This window comes from Pleurodeles waltl, chromosome 5 (assembly GCF_031143425.1).
Source record: "Pleurodeles waltl isolate 20211129_DDA chromosome 5, aPleWal1.hap1.20221129, whole genome shotgun sequence".
NCBI classification, from domain to species: Eukaryota; Metazoa; Chordata; class Amphibia; order Caudata; family Salamandridae; genus Pleurodeles; species Pleurodeles waltl.
In genome coordinates, this window is record NC_090444.1 from 1,819,623,489 (window position 1) to 1,819,645,368 (window position 21,880).

The window sequence follows — 21,880 nt, forward strand, 5'->3', positions numbered from 1 at the left end:
GCTGCTTACCTTCAAAACAGACAACATATTTCCCTATTTAGGATTCCGGTTAAAAAGCTTTTATGGAGGGTCTTAAAAGAGTTATTCCACCTAGAGTTCCTCCAACCCCTGTGTGGAATCTTAATATTGTACTCACAAGACTTATGGGGCCACCATTTAAACCCATGTATTCTTGTACTCTACAGTTTCTATCATGGAAGGTTGCTTTCTTAGTAGCAATCACTTCTTTAAGAAGAGTTAGCGAAATTCAAGATTTGACTTTAGAAGAACCGTTCTTTCAAATTCATAAAGACAAATTAGTTCTTAGAATGAATCCAAAATTTCTACCAAACGTAGTTTCACCTTTTCATATCAGTCAGTCAGTGGAATTGCCAGTATTCTTTCCACAGCCAGAGTCAATTGCTGAAAGAGCTCTTCATTCCCTTGATGTTAAAAGAGCTCTCATGTACTATATAGAAAAAAAAAAGATTAAAAAAAGTCCAAACAACTCTTTGTGGCTTTCCGATAACCTCACAGAGGTAATCCTCTTTCTAAACATGGATTAGCTAGATGGATAGTAAAGTGTATTCAAACTTGCTATGTTAAAGCTAAAAGACAATTACCAGTAAATCCTAAAGCACATTCCACTAGGAAAAAAAGGAGCTTCAGTGGCAGTCTTAGTGAATATACCAATGGCAGACATTTGTAAAGCTGCCACATGGTCTACACCACACACATTTACTAAACACTACTGTGTGGATGTGTTATCTCACCAACAAGCAAAGGTTGGACATGCAGTGCTTAGAACACTGTTTCAGACTACTCCAACTCCTAGAGGCTAACCACCGCTTTTTTCGGAGGGGAATGCTTTACAGTCTATGCAGAGCATGTGTATCTACAGCTACACATTACCCAGTAGACATCTGTTCATGGCATGTAGTGCTGTAGATACACATGCGCCCTCCCTCCCCCACTGGGAGCCTGTAGCCGTTGTAGTACAATATATTGTAAATATGTATGTTTGATGGCATGTGTAGCTGCAGATACACATGCTGTGCATTATCCTGCCATCTAGTGTTGGGCTCGGAGCGTTACAAGTTATTTTTCTTCGAAGAAGTCTTTTCGAGTCACGAGACCGAGGGACTCCTCCCTTTCGGCTCCATTGCGCATGGGCGTCGACTCCATCTTAGATCGTTTTCTTTCCGCCATCGTGTTCGGAAGTGCTCCGGCGGCCCTTCGGGGCTTCCACTCCTCGACGAGGCCTGGTCGGCCCGACTGCGTCCATCTTCAAACCTCATGGACCGGACAGCCTTCCGCTTCTGCCCCAACTGCCACGCAGAGTATCCTTATACAGACCAGCACTTGGTCTGTAATCTGTGTTTGTCTCCCGAACACAAAGAGGATACTTGCGAGGCCTGTTGGGTGTTTCGATCCAAGAAAACGCTGCGAGATCGAAGAGCTCGAACACTCCAGATGGCGTCGACACCGACCGGACACATCGACGTCAAGGAGGAAGAGAGATTCTCCATTTGAGATTCAGACTCGGACGAGTCCGAGAGTGAGCAGCCGAAGACGCAGCAAACCGTGAGTAAACCAGCCCCGGCAAAAACTCACTCCAAAATTATGAAGGCCAAGGGGACGCCACCGCCAACAGGCCATGGCTTAACCCGAAAACACGGTGACCAAACATCGGCACCGAAAAAGGCCTCCCAGCAGCCGAAGACATCCGACTCCGGTCGAGATACCGGCTCCGACCAAACTCGACACTGAGAGTTCGGCACCCCAAAAGTCAAGAAGGTTTCCTCAGAGCCGAAAAAGACTGCTGAAAAGACTTTGGTACCGAAACATGCGGCCTCGGAGCCGAAACCAGACTCCTACACAGAAGAACAAGACCTTTAATCTCAACTACAAGGTCACAGATTTGAACAAGAACTGGGCATGGGAGAGCCAGACCATACCCAGAGAAGACTGCATATACAAAAAGACACGGGGAAAATTCGAACTCTTCCTCCTATAAAGATGAAGCGCAAGCTCGCATTCCAAGAAACAGAAATGCAGCCAAAAGCAAAAGTGGCTAAAGAAAAGACACCACCACGGTTCTCGCCACAGCAATCGCCATTACATTTGCCACATCTGTCCCCGGAGGCAACACCCCCAATGATGCAGTCACCAAGACACACGGGGATGACCAAAGATGACCCGGATGCATGGGATCTGTATGATGCACCAGTCTCAGACAATAGTCCTGATTGCTACCTGGCAAGGCCGTCACCACCTGAGGACAGCACTGCATACATGCAGGTGGTTTCAAGGGCAGCTACATTCCATAATGTAGCATTGCATGCAGAGCCCATAGAGGATGACTTTTTGTTCAACACCCTGTCATCTACTCACAGCCAATACTAAAGCTTGCCAGTACTGCCAGGTATGTTAAAACACGCCAAACAAGTGTTTCAGGACCCAGTAAAAGGCAGAGCCATCACACCTAGGGTGGAGAAAAAAATATAAACCTCCCCCTACGGACCCTGTATATATCACACAACAATTAACTCCTGATTCGGTGGTAGTGGGAGCAGCCCGGAAAAGGGCAAACTCCCAAACCTCAGGAGATGCACCACCGCCTGACAAGGAAAGTCGGAAATTCGATGCAGCAGGCAAGAGGGTGGCAGCACAGGCATCTAATCAATGGCGAATAGCCAATTCGCAAGCTCTACTGGCTCGATACGACAGGGCACATTGGGATGAAATGCAACATCTTATTCAACACCTGCCCAAAGAGTTCCAGAAACGTGCCCAACAGGTTGTTGAGGAGGGCCAAACTATCTCTAACAACCAGATAAGGTCGGCTATGGACTCAGCAGACACGGCGGCAAGGACAGTAAACACGGCAGTAACCATTCGTAGACACGCATGGTTACGGACCTCCGGATTTAAACCAGAAATCCAGCAGGCTGTGCTGAATATGCCTTTCAACGAACAGCAATTGTTTGGGCCGGAAGTGGATACGGCAATAGAAAAATTAAACAAAGACACGGACACGGCAAAAGCCATGGGCGCGCTCTACTCCCCACAGAGCAGAGGCACTTTTAGGAAGCCGCACTTTAGAGGGGAGTTTCGTGCCCAAAACACAGAGCCTTCCACCTCACAAGTCAGACCCACATATCAGGACCAGTATCAGAGAGGAGGGTTTTGAGGACAATATAGTGGTAGACAGTTCCCTAAAGCAAGAGGGAAATTCCAAAGCCCAAAAACCCCACAAACCAAACAGTGACTTCAATGTCACAAACCCCCACCACACATGGGGAGACTTATAAAATATTACCACAACTGGGAACACATAACTAGGGACACGTGGGTCCTAGCCATTATCCAACATGGTTATTGCATAGAATTCCTACATTTACCACCAGATGTGCCTCCAAGAGCACACAATATGTCCAAACAACACTTAGACCTGTTACAACTAGAAGTCCAAGCGTTGTTACAAAAAGAAGCAATAGAACTAGTACCCAACCATCAAAAAGGAACAGGCGTTTACTCCCTGTATTTCCTAATTCCAAAGAAAGACAACACTCTGAGACCCATATTAGACCTCAGTTAACTGAATCTTTACATCAAATCAGATCACTTTCACATGGTGACACTTCAAGACGTGATTCCCTTGCTCAAAAAACAAGACTACATGTCAACATTAGATCTCAAGGATGCTTATTTCCACATACCCATACATCCTTCCCACAGGAAATACTTAAGGTTTGTAATCGAAGGCACGCATTACCAATTTAAAGTGTTACCATTCAAGGATAACAACAGCCCCAAGGGTATTCACAAAATAACTTGCAGTAGTAGCCGCTCACATCAGGAAACAGCACATGCATGTATTCCCTTAGACGACTGGTTAATAAAAACCAGCACTCAACAACAGTGTCTGTGTCACACACAATACGTTATAGAAACTCTACACAAACTAGGGTTCTCTCTAAGCTACCAAAAATCACATCTACAACCGTGTTGAATACAACAATACTTAGGAGCAACAATCAACACACAAAAGGGGATTGCCACTCCAAGTCCACAAAGGGTACAAGCATTCCAAAATGTATTATTAAACATGTACCCAAACCAACACTATCAAGTGAGGTTTGTAATGAAACTCCTAGGCATGATGTCTTCATGCATAGCCATTGTCCCAAACGCAAGACTACACATGCGGCCCTTACAACAGTGCCTAGCAACACAATGGACACAAGCACAGGGTCAACTTCAAGATCTAGTGTTGATAGACCGCCAAACACACTTCTCGCTTCAATGGTGGAATCCTATAAATTTAAACCAAGGGCGGCCATTCCAAGACCCAGTGCCTCAATACTTGATCACAACAGATGCTTCCATGATAGGGTGGGGAGCACACCTCAACCAGCACAGTATACAGGGACAATGGGACGTTCAACAAAGGCAACTGCATATAAATCATTTAGAACTGCTAGCAGTGTTTCTAGCATTGAAAGCATTTCAACCGCTAATAGCCCACAAACACATTCTTGTCAAAACAGACAACAATGTATTACCTAAACAAACAAGGGGGGACACACTCATCACAACTGTGTCTTTTAGCGCAAAAGATTTCGCATTGGGCGATTCACAATCATATTAGCCTAATAGCACAATACATCCCAGGGATTCAAAACCAGTTGGCCGACAATCTCAGTCGAGATCACCAACAGACACACGAATGGGAAATTCATCCCCAGATACTACAAACTTACTTTCTACGCTGGGGAACACCAGAAATAGACCTATTCGCAACAAATGAAAACACAAAATGCCAACACTCCGCGTCCAGGTATCCTCACCCTCAGTCCAGGGGCAATGCGTTATGGATGAGTTGGTCAGGGATATTTGCTTACGCTTTTCCCCCTCTCCCACTCCTTCCTTATCTGGTAAACAAATTGAGTCAAAACAAACTCAAACTAATACTAATAGCACCAACCTGGGCCCGTCAACCATGGTATTCAACACTACTGGGCATGTCAGTAGTACCTCATATCAAACTACCAAGCAAACCAGATCTGTTAACTCAACACAAACAACAGATCAGACACCCGAATCCAGCATCGCTCAATCTAGCAATTTGGCTCCTGAAGTCTTAGAATTTGGACATTTAGACCTTACACAAGAATGGAGGTCATTAAACAAGCTAGAAAACCTACTACAAGACATTGTTACGCCAACAAATGGAAAAGATTTGTTTATTACTGCCATAATAATAACATTCAACCACTACATGCTTCCGCTAAAAACATTGTAAGCTACTTATTACATTTACAAAAATCAAAACTAGCTTTTTCTTCCATTAAAATACATCTAACAGCAATATCTGACTATCTGCAGATTACACATTCAACATCACTCTTTAGAATCCCAGTCATCAAAGCATTTATGGAGAGTTTAAAAAGAATCATACCCCCGAGAACACCACCAGTTCCCTCGTGGAACCTCAATATTGTATTAACCCGACTCATGGGTCCACCATTTGAACCCATGCACTCTTGTGAGATGCAGTACTTAGCATGGAAAGTAGCCTTCCTAATAGCAATCACATCTGTTAGAAGAGTAAGTGAAGTACAAGCATTTACTATACAAGAACCCTTTATACAAATACATAAACATAAAGTGGTTCTCCGTACAAATCCAAAATTGTTACCAAAAGTTATATCACCGTTCCACCTAAACCAGACAGTGGAACTCCCAGTCTTTTTCCCACAACCAGACTCATGAGCTGAAAGAGCCTTACATACGTTAGACATTAAAAGAGCACTAATGTATTACATTGATAGAACAAAACAGTTTTGCAAATCAAAGCAATTGTTTGTAGCCTTCCAAAAACCTCATGCAGGAAATCCAATATCCAAACAAGGCATTGCCAGATGGATAGTGAAACGTATTCAGACCTGCTATATTAAAGCAAAAAGAGATCTACCTATTACGCCAAAGGTGCACTCCACTAGGAAGAAAGGCGCCACAATGGCCTTTCTAGGAAATATACCTATGACAGAAATCTGTAAGGCAGCCACATGGTCTACGCCTCATACATTCACAAAACATTACTGTGTAGATGTGTTAACCACACAACAAGCCACAGTAGGACAGGATGTATTACGAACATTATTTCAAACAACTTCAACTCCTACAGGCTAAGCCACCGCTTTTGGGGAGATAACTGCTTACTAGTCTATGCACAGCATGTGTATCTGCAGCTACACATGCCATCGAACGGAAAATGGCACTTACCCAGTGTACATCTGTTCGTGGCATGAGCAGCTGCAGATTCACATGCGCCCTCCCGCCTCCCCGGGAGCCTGTAGCCGTTATAAGTTGATAAAACTTGTACATTTGTAAATTTGTAAATATAATATCTTCTTTTTATACACATAATGTACATACATACTTACTCCATTGCATGGGCACCTTTACTATATACACAACCTCTGTGGGGAAAACAATCTAAGATGGAGCCCATGCGCAATGGAGCCGAAAGGGAGGAGTCCCTCGGTCTCGTGATTCGAAAAGACTTCTTCGAAGAAAAACAACTTGTAACACTCCGAGCCCAACACTAGATGGCAGGATAATGCACAGCATGTGAATCTGCAGCGTCTCATGCCACGAACAGATGTAAACTGGATAAGTGACATTTTCCATACATTGCATGGACATCTCATTTCTTTACTATATGTACATATACATTTATACACTCTTTACTCACCCGCCTGCGGGAAAACAATCTAACAAAGGACTTGATGTCCATACGCAGTATTACCGAGAGAAGGAGTCACTCGATCCCGTGACTCAAAAACCGTCTTGGAAGAAAAACAACTTGTAACATTCTGAGTTGGTCAGTGTATGGGAATTTAGCGTGACACCGACAGAATCGAAACAGAGTTTGTTCCATCAGCCAGATGTTGAAGTAGGCCCTAAAAGGGCGAGGCCCCTTTTAAAGGCAAGAATTCGACCCCTGCGGTCTAAGTCTGATCGAGTACAGATGGGAAACTCGATCGAAACAGTACCGAAGGTATTCTAGGAAGGTAGAAAAAGTTCAGAAATACCGAACCACTGGAGCGAGAGGAAACACGTCTGGACCTGTCGGCGGAAATAAAACAATCTAACAAAGGACTCAATGCTCATGCGCAGTATTTCCGAGAGGAGAAGTCACTCGATCCTGTGACTCGAAAACCTTCTTAGAAGAAAATCAACTTGTAATACTCCGAGCCCAACACTAGATGGCGGACTTATGCAAAGCATGCAAATCTACAGCATTACATGCCACGAACAGAGGTCTACTGGGTAAGTAATATATATATATATACACACATATACACACACATATATATATATATATATATATATATATATATATATATATATATATATATATATAATTTTCACTTAAAAATACAAAGGTTACAGGGACGTTATAGTTGGGTTCTGAATGTACTTGTACAATTTAGGCCTCAGGTACCCCATCTCCCGGGGTCTGGCCTTTTAAAATGTTTTTTTTGGCGGGGGTGAGGGTATTCGCCCCTTCCCCTGGCCGATTTAGGCCTCAGGGAGGTGGTGGTCCTCGGGGCTGTGGGGGGTGGTGGTTGGCCAGGCATCCCTGCCCGTGCACACCCCCTCACCCCCCAAAACCCGCCGCACCCTCAATTTTAAAATTCAATGCCACCGGGACCAGGCCCACCGTGGGCCGCATTTAAAGAAGTGCGGGAGGCCGCGCTTTTTTTTGTGTGTGTGTGTGTGTGTTTTAATTTAATTGCAGGTCTCCTGCCGAAATAAAAAAAATAAAATAAAATAATGCCCCAGCACCAGAGCTAAGGGGACAGGGTACGCCTGTCCTGGCCCCTTTTTTCTATTTTTTGTAAACTTTTTTTTTCTGGGACTATGCTGAAGCAGAGTCCCAACATGGCTGCCACCATTTCCTTGTTAAAGTGTTGGCAGGCAATCAGATCTCAACATGAAATTGAGAGGGTTCGCTGAGCCTTCGCATCCCTATATATACAAATGTTTTTATTCTTTAATTTCTCAAAAACTACCGAACGGATTTACTCCAAATAACAAACAGGCACATTTCTGGCCAAGAGCTAGCTTTCTGCCAAATTTGTTTTCATTACATCCAGTGTTTCAGGTGCTATTCCTGTTCAAAATCCCTATGGAAAAATGCATGGGGAAAATGCGTTTTGGGACCTCCCCTTTTTCTCGACCCCAGTCTGCCTGTCATTTAGTGAAAAGAAGCTACCTTAAATCTATTGCACCCTCACATTGCATCAAAGCCACATAATTGGCAAATATTCTTCCTAATGAGCAACCACCGAGCAATGCACCTCAAGGTCAGAACAAATGGTAAATTCCGTTGGAGCACACAGATATAGGTGCCTAATGCTAACTGGATTTAGGTGGCCACTACAAGGTTTTCTAACTAATACAATGGTATTTTCTACCCTCGCCGGACACTATTCAGTATGTTTCACTACTGGTGCACTGTAGCTTTTATGGCACAGGCTAGATTGGGTATAATAAACCCTCTAATTTATAAGTCTGAGCCCATCCCAGGCATACAACTTATAAGAAGAGGGCCTTGAACTGGCATATCCGGAGCCAGAAGGGTTCTAATGCTGTCAGAACATTCCATCTATAGAGGGCTGAATGATCTACTACGTTGAAGCAGAAAACCCTTTACCAGCTAGCATCAGCCCTGTCCCACTCCAATGCTTTCAGTGGAGCACCCAGCATTAAAATTGCTTTATCAGGTAGTGGGCATTGCTTTGTACATCTGAGTCGACGTCTGTTATTGTTTCACTAAACATGACTTGTTCCCCTTTTTCCACTGCTGGTCTTCTGTCATGTTAAGCGTAATGCCCTACACCTCCGCTTGTCAGACAACATTGCTTACCGATTACATAAAGCAATTGTGCACATATATGCGTATTACATAATCCTCACACGATGTGCCTCCGTGTAAATTATCATAATATAATTATTGTTGAAGGGACCTAGTCATTATTCCATTAATTACTCTCAGTGATTACAATGTGCACAATTCTGTTTTGGACTGAACTCATCACAAGATGCGATTATATTTTGGCCTGAACATGAAAACAAACATGTTTGTCATTCGCCCTTGAGGAGAGACGGTCGGTTGTAGGCCCGTTTCCTTGTTTTAGGCCTGTTTCCTTGTTTACGTAGTTTGAATGGAACTTATTCATTGTGATTCACTCAGCGTCTTTCTGGGATTCAATTTGACTGGTGTGCAGGGCGCTGAAAAACATAGATACGGACACACAGCATACTGAACAGCGAATGGAGAGTTTTGAAGAGTGAACCGGCATAAGCGTGAGACTTCCTTACAGTAGTTTCAATTTGAATGGCTCTTAAGTTATTAAATACCTGGTTAACTTTCTTTAATTCGCCTTTCACTGTCACATTGGCGCATGTTGTCTGTTATTCCGTTTCCACATGGTTGTGCTGGAACAGAGTTTTTGACGTGGGTGTTTCTGCCCATTGATATCACAACTAAAGTTGGACATGCTGTGAAAAAACAAAGAGCTAAAGAGTGAGTGCTATAAATGACCCACACCCAGTCAGGAGGGAAGTGGAGGTACAGTGATACATATTGGAGCACATATATTACCTCCTTGTGTAACAAAATCACTAGACATATCTTTACTGCAAACTCGGTTTTGATTAAGAAGAGCGAAGCGTTTATTACTTTTCACAAGTACAGCGTCTGTTTTAAAGACACCAGTTTGAAACCTTGTAACCGAAACTGCCACTGCTCTGAACCTTTCACCTCCAGAAGAACAAAGTCTCCCAGCCTCCACTAGCGATGGATTTGACACCTTTGTGGTGTCTAATAATTTAATTAATTTAGCTGCTGATTACTAGGGATGGTAAAGGTATTCCCCTCCCAATTCCCTCTGTATGGGAAGCCATCCATCCCTCATCCTCCAGAAAGAATGGGATCAAAGCAAAATGAGGCCACTTGCCACTGGAGTTGTGGAAGCAGTATTTGCATAATTCTGTTGGTTAAGGGAAAACACAAGTGGAACATTATTAGAAATGAGGTTTCTAGTTGGCAGTGGTGTGCACTCTGTCCAAATAGGGATTCTCACTTTAGTCGGGTAAGGGCGCCACACAGCTAAGATAATCCATGCTCACTCCCTTGGTAGCTTATACACAAGCAAAGATTTGAATTTTCAAAGTTTAATCTTATTAAAGAAACACAATAGCTCCAACTGGGGCTATCACGGTGTCTTGATGGAGTCACTTCCAATAATCCTTTGCCACCTGTGAGGGAGTGCAGAATAGTCATGGAGTCGCACAGACCCCGGGTACAGTACCTTAGAGAACGATGAGGAAACAAAGACATTGCATGGAGTCAGGGAGGCAAGGCGTCACTGAAGCCAGTGCGGCATTCGTTTGTTACTGCTATCAGAGAGGTGAAGCAACGGCTCCTTACTGCTCAGCAGGGGAGGTGAGGCAGGGAGGCATTGGTTCCAGGTCCAGTCCTTCTGCCCATTTCTGTCTTTGAAGTAGGCAAACTTCAAAGGAAAGTCTTTGTAGTGCACAAGACCCTGCCTTCCCTGCCCTGGCCCCAGACACACTTGAGGGGGTTGGGGACTGCTTTGTGTGAGGACAGGTACAGCCCTATTCAGGTGCAAGTGTCTGCTCCTCCCACCTCTCTAGTTCAGGAAGACCAATCAGCCTGGTGATGGGCCTTCAGGGTATGCAGGGCACACCAGCTCCCTTTGTGTGACTGTCTTGAGCGAATGCACAAAAGAGCTCAACTGTTATCCTGACCCAGACATGTATTCCACAGACAGGCAGAGGCACAGAATGGTTAAGCAAGAAAATGCCCACTTCCTAAAAGTGGCATTTTCAAACTTACAGTTCAAAAAACAACTTTACCAAAAGTTGTATTTTTAAATTGTGAGTTGAAAGACCTCAAACTTCAAATCTCTATCTGCTCCCAAGGAGAAATTGCACTTCAGTATTTCAAGGCAATCCCCATGTTACCCTATGGGAGAGAGAGTCCTTGCAATAGTGAAAAACACATTTAGCAGTATTTCACTATCAGGACACGTAAAACACACCAGCACATGTCCTACCTTTTAAATACACTGCACCCTGCCCATGGGGTTGCCTTGAGCCTCCTTTGGTGGTGGCTTGCATGTAGTAAAAGGGAATGTTTGGGACTGGCAAGTGGGTGTACTTTAGCAACACAAACGGATGATGGACGGAGTGCTGAAACTTTTCAAACACTTGCCTGCAGTCACAGATCTGGGTGAAATCGATTGTTCTTTTGCTCACCATGCCACCTCAGTTTGGACCCAGCCATATACAAATCAGTTTTGACCCTGCCCCCCATGGGAACAGTCCAGCCTGAACTGCCAGGCCAGGTCCTCCCTGGACTGGAAACTAGTATCCTGGGACTGATTTGCATATGACTAGGTCCAAACTGGGGTGACATGGCAAGCAAAATAATGATGGATTAAACCTCAATCTGTGACTGGGGGGTGAGTGTTTATAACTTTTCAACACTCCATCCATCATCTTATTTTGTGATGTTGCTAAGTGGGTACACTTGCCAGGTCGAAATGGCAGTTTAAAACTGCACACACATACACTGCAACGGCAGGCGAGAGCCATGTTTAAAGGGCTACTCGTGTGTGGCACTGTCAGTGCAGCAGGCCCACTAGTAGCATTTGATTTACAGGCCCTATGGGCACACACTGCACTGTACTAGAGATTAAGGACTTACTAATAAATCAAATATGCCAGTCATGGTGAAACCAGTCACCAATGCATTATAGCCAGAGAGCATATGCACTTTAGCACTGGTTAGCAGTGGTAAAGTGCCCAGAGTCCTAAAGCCAGCAAAAACAGGCCAGTAAAATAGGAGGAAGAAGGCAAAAAGTCTGGGGATACCCCTGCAAAAAGGGCCAGGTCCAACAAACTTCTTGTGCAAGGAGAACTAAACATAATTTAAAAATACTATTATCGTGAAAGAAAAACATAAACTCCACCAATGTGCTTGACGAGTACTGCCATCAGACAGTGGAACAAGTGTCCCATGAATTTTGTACTTCATTAGAATACTATGTTTTAGTACTGTAGAAAATAACTGTCTTTTTGGAGTACCGGCCATGACCAAGGTAACTTGTGTTCAGAGGCTGGTTTTATTCAAGCAGAGCTAGTGGCCTAGGTCATCTTTTGCTTTCAGCCTATGATTGCCAATGATTGCAAGATTGAGCCTTGTTAGTGACACCATCTCCTCTATCGTGAAAAGTACACTAGCATATGCTTAGCATGCTTAATATTGTGACTACTTTTGCACCAAATCATATAATGAGTTGTTGTTTTAACAAATACATTTTTGATTTTCTATTGGTACCTTTGTTTGCACGTGGCTTGCACACATTACTACTAGGGCTGGGTGAACTATTCCATTCCGATGGTGGAATTCTGGTGTAACACGGAGTCCCTTCCTCTGTGGAACACATCAGGCAGCCCATCTCAGGGACTGACTAGTGTGGTAATGCAACACGCCTACTGCATAACACATTTTCTGCATGTCCTGGTGCCGGATGGGCCTCTGGGTGGGGGTCGCATCTCCCTGGTTAGGAGGAAGCCGGGATCTCATATCAAAATTTGAAGTTCCTTTCCTTGGTGGGCAGATTCATTAGCCATCCTGATGGAGTAGGTGTTAACACCTTCCTCCGGAGCAGGCATTGTTTCTGGCCTCTGAGAGCGCAAGCTGTCACCTCAGGGGGGGGGGGGTGTCAGAAACTCATCTGTGGTGGTAGGCTGGTCAGTGCCAGTCAGCCAGCACACTAAAGACTAGTAGGGTTTAGGGGGAAACCTCTAAGGTGCTCTCTGGGTGCTTGTCATAATAAATCCGATACTGGTCTCAGTGTGGATTTATTAAGACAAAGTTTTTGATACCCAACAGCATAGGTTTCAGTGAAGCCATTATGTAGCTGGGTAACTTGTAATGACTAGTGCCCTGTACATACCTTAAGATGGCTTCCCTGTTCACTAGTAATTGAACTAGACAACACAGGGGCATATCTAGTCATGCAGATATGTCCTCACATAAAATATAATGCACTCTGCATTAGAGGTCTAAGGCCTGCTGTAGGGGTAACTTGCATATATCAAATGTCAAAAAGGGCATTTTCCTTCAGGGGCCACCACAAAAACTGTGGTATGGAATTGTAGGAAGCTGACTCTTTTTGCACAATATATCTCATTTTGATATATCAAAAAGAGTCCAGGGGTTCCCTTACTAGTGGACAGGGGATTGCTCTAGCAATCCCAAGGTGCTTTTTAGGCGGTAGTGTGGTTGTGCAGCCGTAGGCTTATAAGAGAGGAGTGTTGACATCTGCAAATACACACACAGTCAATAAATGAGACGCTCAACTCAATAAGGAGATCCACACCAATTTACAAAAATAACAAGTATCTTCATATATGTTTAGGCACCAGAATCAACACAATCAGATAAGTACATTTTGCAATAAAAAATCTTTTTTACAGTTTTGAAAAGTCGATGCTTAGTGTAGTTTTGGGAAGCTGCAATGTTATCCTGTGGAGTAAAAACAAATGCAGCAAACAGGTACTCAGAAGTGACTTACAGGACCAGTCTTCCAGACTTAAGGTGAGTATGGGGCAGGGTCCTAGGCCACACCAACAATTCAACTCTGGCGGCACTGGGGCGGCCAGGTGCAGAGGTGTAGTTCAGCGTCGGGTGCCCCGTTTAAGTCAATGGGGATTGTTCTGGTCAGAAAGGCACTGAAGGCAGAGACTGGGTGTCCAGTCGAGGTGAACCGACAGCTGAGCTCAAATCACGAGAAGCTCAGGGACGTGGGGATACGTTCAGTACTCTTTTCCTGGGGCCAGGACGGCATGGTGCAGGGGTGTCCTTAGGTGTTGGGTTTTCATTACCGGAGCAGTCGCTTTAAAAGGGGCCTGTAGAGAGAGGCTGCAGGTGTGGACTGTGGGACCAGTCCAACCAAGCCAACAAGTGGGCTCAGGTCTCACAAGTCGGAGAGATGTGGGTACACCTTTGGTTCTCTTCTCTTCGATCCATGGCGGATGGGTGCAGAGGTGTCCTGAGGCATCCGGTGGTTTTCTCCAGGTCACTCGAGGTAAAGGGGGTCCTGCACAAAGGGAGCGCAAGCGTCCGGGTGAAGGGCGCAGTGAGGAAACCCACAATGGACTTTGTCTCTGGAGAGGCTGGGGATCACTCTGGCACTGTTGGCCCACTGCAAATTGGGCTAGAGTGCATAGGTGGAGTGGTACTGTCCGGTGTTGGGTTTTGGTGGTCCGGAGTTCTCTTCAGGGTTTCTTGGGTGCCTGCAAGGATGCAGGGAGGCAGCTTCGCTGCTCCACAGGAGTTCCTGGTTCTTTGTTGAAGGCAGGCAGTCTTCCCCTGCTTTTGGAGACACAACAGCTTGGCGAATGAGACGATTTTTGCACAATTCGGCAGGAACAGCAGACTGGTCAGCATGGCTGGTTTCAAATCAGTTGCTTCTTCGTCAGTCTTTGCTTTTGCTGCTCTTTGTGTCCCCCTCCTTCGTAGGTCAGCAGGAATCTGATTTCCTGGTGCCAGGGGCTCCCTTAAATACTGAATTTAGGGGCATTAGACGAGTATAAGGTATTATCCAATTGGCCACATACCCTTGGGGGTCACTACGCCCCCTATATGACCACTTCCTGTGGGAAGTGGGCATAACCCAATTCCAGAGTTCCTAGTTCTGCCATCACCAAGATGGCAGACTTTCAAATGTTGTGTCCACATCAGGCAGCTCACCTTAGAGGTGGGATTAGCCTGAGAGGTGGGCATGCCTCTGTCTACTAATTTTCCCACCTGTCCAGGTGCCAAGTGGGCACTGGGGTGGGGGGTGTTCGGCTTTTCGCCTTTGAGTGAAGCCAGAGCTTCATACCAAAGCCCCTGTCCTTGGAATGCAGCCTCGCAGGTCATCTTTTTGGGAGGGGCGTGCTAATATACCTGCCAGGGCAAGTTTTAGTTCATGTCCGCCCGAGAGCAAAAGTTCTCACTCCTGGGATGTCAGAAACATGTCTGGTGGTTGCAGGCTGGCTAAAACTAGTCAGTCAGCACACCAGTAGTTGGTAGATTTTCAGGGGGCACCTCTAAGATGCCCTCTGTGTGCATGTATTCATAAATCCATCCCAAACATCCCTATTTACAGTGAATCCATCATGTAGCTTGGGAACTTGTTTTGACCAGTGTCCAGAAACATGTACTTAAATGTGCTCCCTGTTCACTCGCTATAAGAATCGACGAAGACCTAGCAGGGGCATATCTGCTTTTGAAGATATGTCCTCACATAGTATAATGCACCCTGCCTTCGGGCTGTAAGGCCTGCTGTTGGGATGACTTACATATGTTGCATGCAGTGTCAGGGGACAGTCATGTTTTCACATTTAGATGCACCATGACATGCAGTTTGCAATGGCAGCCTGCATGTGCTAGATGAGGGGTCCCTTAGGGTGGCACAATACATGCTGCAGCATTGAGGTCCCTTTTTGGTACCCATGCCTTAGGTACTAGTGGTACCATTTACTAGGGACTTATGGGGGCAAAGGTATTGCTAATTGGGGAACAATTGCACAGTTTTAGGGAAAGAGATCTGGCACTGGGAAATTGGTTAGCAGGAACCTTGAGCACTTTCAGTCAGAATTGCATCAATTACAAAGCAAAAGGTGGGGGTGACCATGTCGTAAAAGGGCACTTTCCTACAGGCATTACACCAAATTTGGCAGGAACCTAGATGTGGGTTCACAGATTGTGCTTTTTGTCATTTGGTGTAAATCCTTGCAGTAGCTTTTGAAACATTACGGTTTAAATATATTTGTATATCTGGACGGTTGCTTCAGAGGGACTCTCACAAGAGTCTTGCCCAAGGAGCTTTTTTACCCCTGGGCTATCTCGCGCCAACTGGAGTCACACACTCGCGGGAGTGAGCGATCTGATTGGCTGCCAGCAACATGAGAAAAAATTTGCTAGCAGCCATTACAGTACTAGGAGACTTGGTTCCCAGTCCTGAAGTTTAAAAAACAATGTATGATATAAAGGGGCAGAGTTAGGGATACCCTGCCTCGTAGGCCCCATGGGGGCACCCAGAGGGACCCCCTGGGTTAAATTTAAATAATCTGTACATTTTGCAGCGATCCTGTCAGATGTCAGTCATGTTGTAAGTGATGTGATAGAGCCAGTCATGAGTGATGTAATATGTGCGGTCATAAGCAATGCAAAGTGGGGCCGCAAGTTATAGTTAACTCTGCTTACTATAACTGGTGAATTTCTGTGTTTTTGTCTTTTCTTTTTTTTTTGTTCAAAACATTAAGGTTGTCACCAACATATTCACCTAACTATAGCGTTACTTTAACCTTTGTTTTTTTCAGTAAATTGCCAATGTTTTTTTTTTTTTTTACTAAAAGATCTTTTTATCTCGTCTAATTATAACATTATATTTATATAAAATTCAGTCCTCGTGAAATCATCTCACCACTTACTATAGTGAGTCACATTTATCAGGGTGAGCCTCTTCTTAGGGCCAAATGGCCCGGTCTGGGGAGAGAACTGAGCAGGCAAAGAACAGGTGTTCTTTTCATTCAGAAAGTGAATGAGCAATAAACATGCCTTTAAATCTTTGTTTTAATTTGTCCTATTTGCTGTTCTTTGTCTGACTGCAAAGTTAGGATTTTATAAAGCTGTCTGACAATTGTGCTGGCCACGAAACAGCTTGTAAATGAACTGTACAATTATTTGGAAATATATTTTAGTAGTTAGGAAAGCACTTTTTAGGTTGAGCGTAAGAGTTCGACCTGGTGCATACTTAACTATACTCATACTGTGGGCTTAAAGCGATTTTCATTTTTGGGTTGCAGTGTCCTTTAAAAAGTCTTGCTCTCGAGTGGTCAGTTCTGCCTTTTTCTCCCTCCTTTTTCTGAGCAGTGACCAACTACTGTATTGTTCCACTTCGGTTTCTTTATCTGTTGCTGTGACAGACTATTTTTGCGATTTCTTTGGTGCTCCCCTTTCACTGTTGGTTTTAGACTGGTAGCTCCCTGTGTTTCATTGCAGCATTCTTTTCCTCCCATCTCCTCCCAGGTCGCTGACATTTGTTTTGGCTTTATTCCAGTGCTGTCCTTGTGTACTCCGGCTCCTAAAATAAGCTTATTTTATTAAACAAACACCTGGTCGTTTAGTGCACTGCTCATAAAAGCCACAATATGCTCTCGCATCGCAGAGAGTCTCTCTCTCCAGGGCCCCTCCCTGCCAGCACTCACGACATCACACACAGGGCATTGCTTATCTCCTTTATTAGGGCCAATAATCTTCTCAGGCTGCTCTGCTAACTTCATTAGAGCTTTGTTGAAATGCGAGGCAAAAATGCTTGTTTAGTTTTGAAATTTCACTTTGACTCATTCATGAGGTCAGCTCCTTAATACGTAGAAAATATGCATGAGATTTACATTAGTATAATACAAAATGTTCTTTTTACGTTTCTATTCGGGATAACATGTTGATTTTTATACAGCATACACTTTATATTAGGGAGTTTTTACTCATCAGAGCAAGGGACAAGGTGTAGGCGCAGAAATGTGCACTTTAAGCTATTACCCAATTATTTTCTTAAACATTTGCTAGGAAAGGCTTCTAATAAATAATACCTGCTTCTAGGCATACCCTCAAAAATGTTCAGCAATCATAAACTTGTCGCTCCCTGTTTGGGATTCTGCAGCGTGATGCATGTGAAACTCATTGAGAGTAATGATATGTGACCTGGTTTTTAGACCACGTATTGCATACAGTTTCCACTGCCTCTTGGTGCTTTGGCTGTGTTTGAAGTGTGAGTGATTTTTGGTTATTTACAGCAAATAGTATTTAGGTGGAGCGCGCAAGCGCTTTGACCTGCTGTAGGAATTGTGGGCTTTTAACCACGCCCATCACTTTAACTTGTTTGTGGGCTTGCCTTTCAATAATCCTTTGTTATCATTGGTAAATAACTTCTGTTTGTCCCTCTTTGGGGTGGTTTTGTTACCGCCTTGCAAACTGCCACGCTTATGTCAGCTGTTTTACATTTTCAATTTATGTGGCAAGAAAAGTCCAGTTATGAATTTGCAACACTAATAGCTCTAACTCGAGCAAATGCGAGACCCAATGCATTGCAAATGCTTTTTATGTAATTCTGAAGTGAGATGGAAACAAAGATTTTAATAGGACAAAAAAATCTGAATACTTTACTTGCCGATGCCCAAATGATATTTTTTTTTTCTGTAATCAGATTTCCACACATTGTTTGTACGCTATTTTGTTGTATCAGTAAATCTTCATGTCAATGGGAAAGCTTGTGCCCTTTCAATGGAAAAGACTTCAAGACAAAACTTATAAAACATGTTCTTGTTCATGATTTACCTCACGGCTCAAGAGTTTTGAAATTCTATTTTTCTTAATCCCTAGAGTATATTTGACGAGTTAGAAGGGGAAGAGATGCGGCGAGCAAGGACCAGATCCAATCCATATGAGATGATCCGTGGAGTGTTCTTTCTCAACAGGTCTGCACTTTCATTCTATCCCATCAGAATTTCAGAAGCACTGTATTTTCTTCATCCCCCTGTAATCTCTAGAATGTTTTACAGCATCTGCTGGAGTTGATAGAATTACGCTTTACTTGGGTGTACATTTTTGATGGTGCTCTTAATGTTAAACAGTATAGTTACTAGTGCCGATTTAGCATAACATATAACCCTTTTTCATCATCACTCCACCTTGTCTGTCAGGTTATGAAGTCCACTATCTTCAGATTCTTTTGCTGCTCCTAGTCTATACCTACCAACATTTGTTACGGGAGCATTTGGTGGTTTCAGCTGATGTTGACTTAGAGACTTTAATGGAGTGGTCTTGATGTGGAGAATGCAGGAGATGGAGGTTTCTCTTTCAAACTTTATGGTTACCAGTGTGAAATTCACATTCACTTTAAAAATCTAAACCTTTGGTAGATTTTGTTGATATCGGACTCTAAAAATTCATAAAAATATTATTGACTTTTATAAATTGGTGTCAGATTTATTTTGTGTTGTGTGACTTCTTTATTTCGTTGTTTGGTGCTTCTAAATGCTAAAAAGTGTAATACACGGCAGGGTCGCACAACCATAGCATATAATACACCCAATTCCTCATACAGATCCACTGATTCTGGCCCTCTCAGTCAGTACTTAGTTCATCTTGTTGACTGGACAGTGAAAGGACCTAACATCTGTGTAAGGAAGGAAGACAATATATCCAGAGTGGACCCTCTACTATTTTTTTAAATTTTTATTCTTCCTCCATGCTTGGCCCAAATCTCGAAAAACATATCCAGTTGCCCTGCTGTAGTGAAACACAGTCCTTGCGTGCAAGAAGGTCTGGACTGTGCCTTCCGAAAGTGATGGGATTCTCACAGAGATAGTCGTTGGGCCCAAGTAATTGGAAGAAATGTTGTGAGGGCAGCTTGAGGAACTAGTCCTGCCTTGGAGCCTCTTGGTTGCTGAGCCCAGATACCCACAGGATCTAAAGATCATCGATTAAGTTGAGGGACTACTCCATTGCTTGTACTTACATATCCTTCTTTAGCCTGAAAAGGACCAGGAGAGAAAGTCTTTATATCTCTGGCTTGGTGTCTTACCCTACAGGATGTAAGAGGTTGTTTAGATAGCACAGCAGTTAAAATCACCTGTCTAGCCCTTACTGTTGTGGAAATATTGCTATTCCAGGTTGTACCTTGACTTGCAATGGTTATCTCTAGGCATGTGTGTATCCTGCCAGTGGAAAATCTGTATTGCGAACAACAGAAATAAAGAAAATATCCTTAAGGGGAAATGCTGTCCTTAGGAAATGTGAGGTAACTGTGTAGGAAGCTGGCTCTTTATATGATATACCAAAATGAGGTATACCATGCAAAGAGTTCAGGGGTGTTCCCTTACTTAGTAGACAGGGCTTGCTCTAGCAATCCCAAAGTGCTCTTTTATGGGGTAGCCTTAGGTTTATCAGAGAGGAGTGTTAGACATCTGGAAATACACACACAGTCAATAAATGAGATATATTGTGCAAAGAGTCCAGAGGTTCCCTTACTCGTGGACAGGGGCTTGCTGTAGTAATCCCAAGGTGCATTTTAGGCGGTAGTGTGGTTGTGCAGCCTTAGGCTTATCGGAGGGGAGTGTTCGACATCTGCAAATACACACACAGTCAGTAAATGACACACAACTCAATAAGGAGATCCACACCAATTAAAAATAATAATAATAATAATATCTTTATATATGTTTTGACACCAGAATCAACACGATTAGATAAGTACGTTTTGTAAGAAAAATCTTTACAGTTTAGAAAACTGCAATGTTATCCTATGGAGGGAAAGAAATATGGCAAGCAAGTATAGTACAGACCACTTACGGGACCAATCTCCAGGACTTAAAGGTAAGTATTGAGCAAGGGTCAAGGCCACACCAATAGATCACACCGGGTGGCACTGGGGCGGCTGGGTGCGGGGTGCAGTATGATGTTGGGTGCCCAATGATAGACAATGGGGATCAGTCCTGTTGGAAAGAAGCTGCATGTTAGGACTGGGAGTCTACTCAGGATGAGCCACCAAGTGGGCTCAGATCTTGCAATGCTCGTGGACGTAGGGACACCAGTGGTCCTCTTCTCCTGGGTCTGGGGCGTTAGAGGGTTCTTGGACTATTTAGTGTCCGTCACCGGTGGCTGTCGCGGTGAAGGGGACTCACAGAAACAGGCTGCAGGAATGGGTGGGGGGAACCAGTCCGGATGATCCAACAAGTGGGCTCAAGTTTCATGAGCTTGGGGGGATGCAGAGACACCAGTGGTCCTCTTCTCCTTGGTCTGGGGTATCCCGGCGCAGAGGTGCAGTGGACTGTCGGGTTGCCGTCACCGAAGGCAGTTGCGGTTGAGGAAACCTGCACAAAGAGGCTGCAGGCATCTGAGTGAAGGTCTCAGTGGGGAAACCCCTGATGAACTTTCTCTGTAGGGGCTGGGCACCACATTGGCACTGTTGACTCACTTCAGCACGGGCTGGGAGACTTGGGTGCAGTGGTGCTGTCTGGTGTTGGGTTTTGGTGGTCCAGAGTCCTCTTCAGCAGTTCTTGGGTGCCTGCAAGGATGCAGGGGAGTAACCCTGCTACTCTGCAGGAGTTCCCTTGTGCTGGGGTGAAGACTGGCAGTCTCCCCATTGTTTTGGAAATTTCAGCAGCTGGAGGATGAGGCTACTTTGGCACAATTGTCAAAGTTAGCAGACCGGCTGGCAGGGTTGGCGCTGAGTCCCTCACTGGTCTTCAGTTCTCGCTTTTGCGTATATGGAGTGTCCTTCAGATCAGCAGGATCTGATTTCATGGAGCCAGGGGCTCCCCTAAATACTGAATTTTGGAGTGTTTTACGGAGTGTAGGCTAGTAGCCAATGGGCTACTTCCCCCTGGGGACACTACACTCCCTATATGACTACTTCCATGTAGGAAGTGGGCATAACCCTGTCCCAGAGTTCCTATTTCTGCCAAAAACCAAGATGGCAGATTTCTAAAGGTTGTGTCCACATCAGGCAGCTCACCTTAGGTGTGGGGACTGATCTGAGGGGTGCACACACCTCCCTGACTACTAATTTTCCCGCCAGTCTAGGTGCCGCATGGGCCTTGAGGCAGGAGGGTCGGCATCCTCATTTGAGGGAAGCCAGATCTACATATCAAGTGTGGTGGGCTTCTTTGAAGCCCCCTGCCTTGGAATACAGATACACTGGTCACCTTGTTGGGAGCCAGAGCAGGCTTTGTTTCT

General features: G+C 44.4%; 1 protein-coding gene across 5 annotated transcripts in view; it reads left to right on the forward strand.

The window, feature by feature from the left end:
* CMTR1 (cap methyltransferase 1) overlaps positions 1–21,880 on the forward strand; it is a 419,501-nt gene that overhangs the window by 124,387 nt on the left and 273,234 nt on the right. For all 5 annotated transcript variants that reach the window (XM_069236317.1, XM_069236319.1, XM_069236315.1 and 2 more), the window contains one exon: positions 18,524–18,618. In XM_069236317.1, coding sequence (XP_069092418.1) covers positions 18,524–18,618 — 95 coding nt within the window. The remainder of the gene's footprint in view (positions 1–18,523; positions 18,619–21,880) is intronic.